General features: G+C 49.9%; 1 protein-coding gene and 2 non-coding genes across 3 annotated transcripts; all 3 read right to left on the bottom strand.

The window, feature by feature from the left end:
* Positions 1–3448: 3448 nt before the first annotated feature.
* On the bottom strand, positions 3449–3585 carry LOC146584349 (small nucleolar RNA SNORA31). Its single transcript, XR_014898233.1, has one exon. It is a non-coding gene; the product is annotated as a small nucleolar RNA SNORA31 (small nucleolar RNA).
* Positions 3586–4322: 737 nt separating this feature from the next.
* TPT1 (tumor protein, translationally-controlled 1) lies at positions 4323–8413 on the bottom strand. Its single transcript, XM_085325045.1, has 6 exons — positions 8288–8413; positions 7885–7958; positions 7447–7637; positions 6597–6702; positions 5995–6111; positions 4323–4554 (listed from the first exon to the last, which is right to left on the bottom strand). Exons 1-6 carry the CDS (start codon positions 8313–8315, stop codon positions 4552–4554), a joined length of 519 nt encoding a protein of 172 aa, XP_085181171.1. The 5' UTR covers positions 8316–8413; the 3' UTR covers positions 4323–4551.
* On the bottom strand, positions 4620–4751 carry LOC146584348 (small nucleolar RNA SNORA31). Its single transcript, XR_014898232.1, has one exon. It is a non-coding gene; the product is annotated as a small nucleolar RNA SNORA31 (small nucleolar RNA).
* Positions 8414–8425: the final 12 nt, after the last annotated feature.

Below are 8425 nucleotides of genomic sequence, written 5' to 3'. Positions count from 1 at the left end.
TAGTCCTGAGAGAGGCACAAAATCCACAAAATCCAAGCCGCTGTGTCTTGCAGCACACGTTGCCCTAGAGGCGGACGAAGCAGGGTGGACACACTGCTTTTGGCCCCGAATTCTCCCTTCTGCTGTAACTCGAGGCACTGGGGAATCGGCCCAACTTCAGGCGAGGCTGCGAAAAATACGTAGCGTTCGGCGTAACTCCCTCTGGATCCAGCACGTAAAATAAGCAGCAAAAACCTCTAGTTCTGCTCCGCCTGCTCTGCAAGGGGACCTGCCGCGCGGGCTGTTAACAGGATGGCCATCTGCTGAGCGGGAGCGTGAGGAGGCTGGTGGGCGTTCGCTTCGGCGTCCTCGCCGCCCGCGGTTTGGCTGATTTAACCCGTGAGCTCGCAGCGGTGATGAAGACGGATTCCCTGCTGGCCCGTCCCTGCGGCGCAGCCCGGGAGCGGGCAGGCCGCGGAGGCAATGATGTCCCGCTTTGATGCCGGCGCTGGCTCAGCCAGTGGCCTCTCCCCGGGGTGGGGGGAATGGGGCTAATTATGGCTTTAATACAGGAATTTGCTGCTGAGGAAGGATTTTGCACCAAATACAGCTTTGCTCTTGTAAATGCCCGGTCTGGGGAGGCAAAGCTGGGTTCATGGGCCTGGTYGGGCATCTCAACCTCGGTCTCCTTCGAGCTCCTCAGGGCCTGCCCTCCTCTGCGGGGGTGCTGGGACTGAGCCCTGCCCATCTCCCTGATGGGAATTGTTTTTGTTTATATCTAAAACTTTGCTTGAGGCAGTCCTGATTCCAGCCCTTCAAACCAAGGCTGTATGAACCRAACCGGCTACCAGGCCGTGGGGTAGGCCATGGGATACCAGCCCTTCTCCAGGGGCRTTGATTATTCATGTGAAGATGATGAACTCCAGCAGGAACCCTTGGACGAGGGCCTCCCCAGAAGGTCTCGGCCAACGGCGCTCCAGCACCCGCTGCAGCGGTGGTGGCCRAAAGCTCAGGCCTCATGTCTGGCTCAAGTGGGCCAAAGATTTCTGCCTCCACCTCTTACCACTGAGTGGGTTACGGCTGTGCTGAGGAGAGGAGACGGTCTCCTCTGTGACTACTTGTTAACTAAGAATTGCAAAAATGTTTGCGTTCATCCTGTTTTCAAGCAGGGAATTTGTACATTCCTTAGGGCAGGAACGACTGGATACCCATAAGACACAAGGGTGGATGAATGCAGATGATACTCAGCATGATTTCAACCAACCACGCTTAGATCTTGCGTGGTGAACAAGCTGAGCACCCTCAGCTGACCTTGGAGCCACCCTGCTCTCCATCACAGTTCAGCAAACYCCAGCACAAGCTTGGTGCTGATCATACTGGTCCTAAAATCCAAATACGTCTTTTGGGTGAGCCCGGCCTGCTGAGAACGTAATCATGTTCTGATTTTGAACATGCCGGATAGGGACTTTGCAGCTGGCTCTGCTTTTGCAGCTGRTGTGTCTGCAATTGGAGGCAAATAACTAAGAGCGAGGGGAAATTGCAGTATTTGGCTTTCAGTCACCGGTGGGAAGGGAACCGCCATGCCTTCTCACCGGTAACCATTCACAGTTTTACCCGTGAAGCTGAAGCACGTTCTTCAGCACGGGAAGTGGCCAAACCTGGGAGTAAGGCAGGCAGCGGCGAGCCGCGTGCGCCCGCTGCAGGGAAGTGGCATAGAAGCAGGCAACACCTTGAGGCAAACGGCTGAGACGTTTTTTTGGCCGAGATGGCCATGGAGATGACTTCTGCAAGTGCAAATCTGCAGGAGGTGGACAGGAAACCAAGAGCGCTGGGGCAGGGACCACGATGCTGCAAGTTTCCGCTCCCGACAAGGGATTTGGGGCCATTTTTATGACAAAAAATTTTTATGACTTGGCTAGATTTTTTTTTTCCTGGTTTTCTTTCTCTCCTACTGCGAGATTTATCTCTGAGCTAAACTAACACGGGGTTTAACCGCCGCCCTCCTGCAGCGGCCGAGCGGTGGTGCGGAGATTTATTTGCTGACCGGTGCAGGATTAAACGTCCCGGTTCACAGCCGCAGCCGCGTCCCGGGGGAGCCGGCTGCAGAGCCGACGCGCCCGGGGAGGTTAGCGGGAGCGCGGGGAGGCCTCTTCCCCGCTCTAAAAAAARCGATTCAGAGCAACGCAAGGGAGCGGCGGCGGCTCGATGCAGATGATATTACTGCTATTTAATGAAAGCAACCTCCCGAGACAGCAACCGGTAAGAACCCTGCCAGAACTGCAAGGCGCCGTCCTCGGCCACCRCAAGAGGGGCACCGGGGCGGGGGGGCATCTCACTTAAAAGCTTGCAGCGACTCGGCAGCCTGATTGCCCCTTGCTTTCCGTTACAGGGCAGAGCAGCTCAGCTCAGCTCTGCCTTACTGCTGCCGGAGCGCTTCCCCTCTCCTCCCCGGAGACGCGCAGCCTTTGCCCCGCAGAGCGGCAGGACCAGCCCTGCGGTTCACGGCGAGCACGGGGCAGCCAAGAGGAAAACCGCTGCTACTTTCCCACAACAGGCTCTAACCAAACCAGGTCGCCACCCGCCCGGGAGCCAGCAGGATTAGCTGGAGGATATTTGGCACCGCACAGCTAACTCGGGGGCCACACAGCTACACACGCTGCTCTGCCCGCGCTGGCTTATTCTGGTGAGAAGGGGCCCGCGAACTAAGCGAGTGCTTCCTCTCTCCAGCCTTTAAAGCGACCGTTTCTTAACGGAGGTGCAGCGGGAGAGGCAGCATAACGCCCTCACCACCTGGCCCGGTTAAAGCAGCCCTCSGCGAGGGGCCCGAGAACTGGCTCTCAGTGGCCTTGTCTGGACTTGCCTCCTGCTGCCTTTCAGCCGCTTCCGGAAGGGGGGGAAGCTTCCACCCGCATTGCACAGAAGGTTACACCAAAATAGCATCGCAGCCAGAAGTACAGCTGGCTCAACACCCTTTCTTGTGCAAGCTAAAGGAAACACGTATGTAAATTAAATTCTCACAGAACTGAAATAGGGCGTGTTTAAAACAGATGGGAACCTCGGAGATAACTGTTCTGGGCACACTCTGCTCCCACCTCCACAGACGCTATCTCCCTYCCTCCTCCCAGCCTCCTGCCTATCTTACCCCTGCAGCAGCCTACCTGTGCCTCAACACCCTGGCAAGGGCAAAAGCCTGACACAAGCCAGACAAGATGCTAAAAATCCACCAAAGTTCCAGGCTTGAGGCCTCATATATCAACAGCTAGTGAGTTGGTCATGCCTTCCCCTTTTAGACAGCTGTATCTCCTATAGCACTACCACTGTAGTGGGAAATAATAATTCATGATGTCCAGTCTAAGGCAATGCCTCCTAAATAAGCCCAGTTTYGCTCTGAGCAAATAGGCATAACGTTATTGTCAAGCACCAGCAGCAACATAAACACTCCTTTTCCTAATTTGGGCTGTARGAAAGCAGTTGTATTCCTTCATTCAATCCAACCTGCCACAGGACCAGACAGGTAGAAAGCGCAAGGAACTCATTACTGTTGCATCTCCATTAAGAACCAGAAAAGCAATGGACATTTGCTCCAGGTCTGTCAAACAGATGCACTGCCAAGTGGGGAAAACAGCAGGAGTAGCAAATTATAAGTATTCAGGTAAATCTTAAATCCAGCCACACTCCTATATAGCTAATAATCCCAGGCAAGTTCTATGTTCTTCAGCCATTTCTCTCCCTGAAGAGAGGGCAAGGAGAGAAGCCTCAATCCTGTAACTTGAGTGAGACCTATTTAATCCACTCCTAAATAGCTGCCAAATACAGAGTACCACAGCCAGGCTACGTAATGTAAGCGATTGAAAATCTAGTAATTCCCCTCAACAGGTTCCCACTATCTGTGCTCARAGGCAGGGAGTGTTGGTATCAGACTCTTGCTCCAAGGTTAAGGTAGGATGATTGATGAAGTCATACTGTAACTGAGGACAGAAATATCCTTGTCTGATAAAGAAGCTCAGCCAGCACTCAGCTTGAATAGCAYACATTCCATTCTGGTTTTTATTAATTTTGGTATCTCTTCCAGAGGGAGAAGTCTCTTTACACTTGTGAGATGAAGGTCCACTTCATTATGAYGACATTTCTTGGAGCTTTGCCTTATTCACCTCAGCCTGCTCTTGCACTCCAATGCCATAGGTAGAAACTGCGTGAAGTCTATCTGGAGACAGTCAAGTTGCAGTGACCTAGGATCAGGCTATACTATTGACAGTATCAAATCCTTGGACAAAGATCTTGCTGCAACCTGTCCTGTAAAGTCACCTTAAGAAACACACTAGACCAAGAGGCATCACCTAGAATGGGTTTAAATGAGTTTTATTTTAGACAACCTACATGACATGTTTGGTTTTGTTTTCTTTTTAAAACAATGCCTCCACTCCAAATCAGGGTCARAATAAGTGAATAAAGCTCAAGATGACATCAGTCCAGTTGTTAGACACTGCCGAGTCCTGGTGTTGTACTGATGAAGAAGAAACAGCAGCCAGCTATGAAGACGGGTGATCCAAAAAAATCATACTGTTTGATTCGTTACTGTAACAAGAGCAGCAGTTGTTAGTTGGAGATTGTCACAATCACAGTAAGCATCTGTAAATTATTTGTGTGTTCCCTAATTCAATCTGAGCTGCCACACAGTCAGGCAGGCAGAAAGCGCAAGGAAGTTATTTTTGCATCTCAGTGCAAACCAGAGAGCAACAGGAAAATTGCTCATGGTCTATCAGAGGATGCTGAGCACTTCTATGACCACGTAGAACAACTAACATCAGCCTTTGATCAAGCCAAATAGAATGCTCATTTGCATCCTTCTTGCTTGACACACCAAGTTTCAGATTTCCTTTTGAGTAAGAACATGTCCTGAACAGGTATTAAAGCTTATGACATAGGTGCTGTCTCTTATGACAGTTGTATCAAGGAGCTGTAGCATTTTTTCCACAGGAATGGCCTGCTGCTGATCTTTTAACCCATCCAAGTTATCTTAATTACACATCTAAAAGCTCTGCCTAAGTATGAGACATACAGAAGCTTCTGCTCAGAGGAAATGCTTCCAGGTTACTGCCTGTTCTAGAGATCATGATAGACATCACACTTAAATCAGGCTGCAGGAGCTGGTATGTCTATTTTTGCCAATAAAATTATGTTCCTCTAGTGGCTTATTGTGTCAAACTAGAAGTTGGTTCATCTTTAGATGACTTGCATACCAAAAAGCTTATAACAGGCTTTACAGATAATTTTAGCTGGCTATAAACAGGCTTCAAAAGTCTGCAGTAACTGGGCAAGGCAAGGTTGGTGATCCCACACTGCTAGTCACCAGTGAATCATACAGCTCAAAATAAGGCAAAATATTCAAGCATAAGATCTGAATACTGTTTCATTGCAACCACATTCAAATCCAGAATAATTAAGAGAAAGCAGACCACAAGAACTGCTTGAGCTCAGACAGCTGGAGCTTCCAGATAAAATAAGGTTAAGTACTCAGTCAAGTATCACTGTGTTCTCAAATTCAGGGCAATATTTAAACAGACGGTTCTTGCATAACAAAATAAGGCTATCATCAGATTAAGTGAAAGAGGATGGAACACCATCATTTAAGGAGCTCCATAATTAACCCACACAAGAGGAATCCAAAGTAGAAGCACTCCATGTCAAAGGACATGGTTTTAAGCTGTTTTTATAAAGACAATTACCAATTACACACCTCTCACCAAGGCAACTCTTCTTGCATTTCTTAGATATCAACTCCCTATGAATTACTGCAGTGAAAAATACATCCCCCTTTAATAGGGCTCTGTAGCAGAGGAGGGAAGTTTCAGCCACTTAGCATACATACAGCAGCAATTAGGCTGTACTTACATAAACTAAGTTTTTAAARCAGGTAACTACTTTAAATTAACAGGAACACAGTAGAACAATTGATGAGTTGAAAAAGCTAATCATGTAGTTAAGCACATTCACTTGATTTAGGTCAGTACTTACACATTTCTCTATTTCTAAGCCATCCTTAAAGAAAATCATATATGGGGTCACACCATCCTCACGGAAATCAAGGAGAGCCACCATACCATCTGGATTCATGTTCTCACCTACAAAGAACTTCAAAGAAACATGTTATCGAGACATTCAATGAGTTATTACAGCAAACAGTGTCCATCATGCCCAGAAGCTACTACATCTGAGTTCAGTTTAAGAGCCTTCCTGACCAGCTACAAGAATTTTGCTGTCTGCAACCTGTAGCCTCAACTCCATTTCAGCACAAAATAACATTGCCACATTGCTGTAAACAGCAGAATAAGACAGAAGGGGCCCAAGTGATCCACCTGTCAAGCTTTTAACTCCACACTTCCTAAATGCTGGTAACTACAAGTGGAAGCCATGTTGAAACTAACTGCAGATTCACAAACCTCTAAGCCATTCAGYATTTCTCCTCGCTATCTCTCAGGGCTCTGATACTCTAGAAAGGGGTACATTAGGTGTCCTTACAACAGGACCCCTCAAAGTCAACAAGCTAGCTCAGCAACTAATCTAATTTCAATTCGTATCATTGCAATATAGCTGTAAGTAAATGTAAGTTTCTTTACCTGGTAGTTTTTRAAGTTAGCAAGGATGTGTTTGATTTGTTCTGCAGCACCTGTCATGAAAGGCTTTACTCTCTCTGGCTTATGTTCCTCAAGTCTGGCTTTGATTCTAGGAAAAGAATAAGAATTTTACTTGAAAACATCTTACAGCCTGTTAACTTCACTGTGCAGCATCCCTTCATACCAGAAACAGTCACTACCAGAGAAATTGTTCAGTTTGGCTATGCTTCCTCCACCCCTCTAAGAGGGGCCAAGATTTTAAACTTTGCCTTGCTAGRGAATTAGCAGATCAGCCTCTGCCACTTGCACAGGCTTATTTCACACTTAGATTAGTGTTATACAGGTGTTAACAAGCTATTTCCACAGCAGCAAGCATCAGGGCAGCAGGGATGGTATCTTCACATCACTGAATGAAAGATGAGCACCAGAAATTCTACTCTGAATTAGCCAAAGATCCATTCACATGTATTATCCTACACATTTGAAACATCAAGTTAGGCAAGTTTCTGAAAGCTTCCATTGCCACCCCATCTTTCCCCATACAAGGGTTTGGCATGAAGAAATCAGAAAGACAACAGCCAGGTTACAAATAAGATCCAAAGCACATGCCCAAGTCCTGTATGGTATTTCAGCCAAGATAAACTTAGATATCCCAGTATCAATTCTTTACTGCTCTGGTTTTGCCAAGTATTAAGACATTCCTGAAGTTCATGGCCAGTTTGGCACCTGCCTCAGAATTAACAGCATTGGTGAACTTTACTCCTAGTAGTTGTTGTTAAAAATCAAATCTTGATGGCCTAGAAATTTTGTAACCTGATTTAAGGGGGGGGGGGAGAAACCTAGTGGCACTTACGCTTTCATGTAGTCCTTGATATACTTCTTGTACGATTCTTTTGTAAAGCTGGTTTCCTGAAGGTGGTGGTTTATTACTATATCAACACCAGTTATGACCGTGGCTTCTGTTCCATCTCCCTCAGGACCTTCAGCAGAGGCATTGCCACCAATTAGAGAGTCATCAATTTGACCCTCTGTCCTGGTGACCATCTAGATTTAGAGACATCAAAAAACTTAAAGGCTCTGCACAAACCTCCACGAGACTGCTCTTAACACATCTACGACCTGGCAGCAGGGCACGACCTCAGAGCCACGGCTAAGCGAGAGGAACCTGACCACAACCCCACCACCTCCACCACCAACCTCCCCGAGCACCGACCTCCCAACAGCTCGCTGCTCGCCAAAGCGCCCTCGGCGCCGCCCGCCCTGCCCCGGGCCTCCCCCGCCGGCCACTCACCTTCCCCTCCACTTCCAGGCACAGCCCGTTCGCCACCTCCCGGATCTTGTAGATGTCCGAGAACATCTCGTCCTCTGCGGGGACAACACAGCCCGGCGCCGCCGCGTCAGCCGCCGCCCGCCCGCCCGCTCCCGCGCCCCGCTCCGGCCCCCGCGCTCCAGGCCCGGGTCTTCCGGCCTCCGGCGCGCCCGGCTCCGCTCCAGGCCGCGGCGCTCCGCTCCGGGCGCTCCCCCTCCCCCCGCGCCGCAGCTCCCTGCATTCCGCCCTCCTCCCCCCCCCGCGGCAGCCCCCACTGCACATGCGCGGCAGCGCCGGGCCCCGGCGGCCGGGCCCGGGCCGCGGCCGGCTGCTCTCCCTGCCCGCGCCGCCCTCTCCCCCCGGCAAACCGTGCCCCCGCCCTTACGGCTGATGCAGTCCCGGTAGATGATCATGGCGGCGGCGCTGGGCGGCGGGAGCGGCGGCGGCGCTGGTCTCTGCGCAGCGACCCGAGAGCGGGCGGGAGCGAGGCGGAAAGGGCCGAGTCAGCGCCTCGCGGAGCTCA

This window comes from Rhea americana, unplaced genomic scaffold, assembly GCF_003343005.1.
Source record: "Rhea americana isolate MKP2758 unplaced genomic scaffold, rheAme1 scaffold_95, whole genome shotgun sequence".
Taxonomy (NCBI): Eukaryota; Metazoa; Chordata; class Aves; order Rheiformes; family Rheidae; genus Rhea; species Rhea americana.
This window is presented reverse-complemented; position numbering and strand designations above follow the sequence as displayed.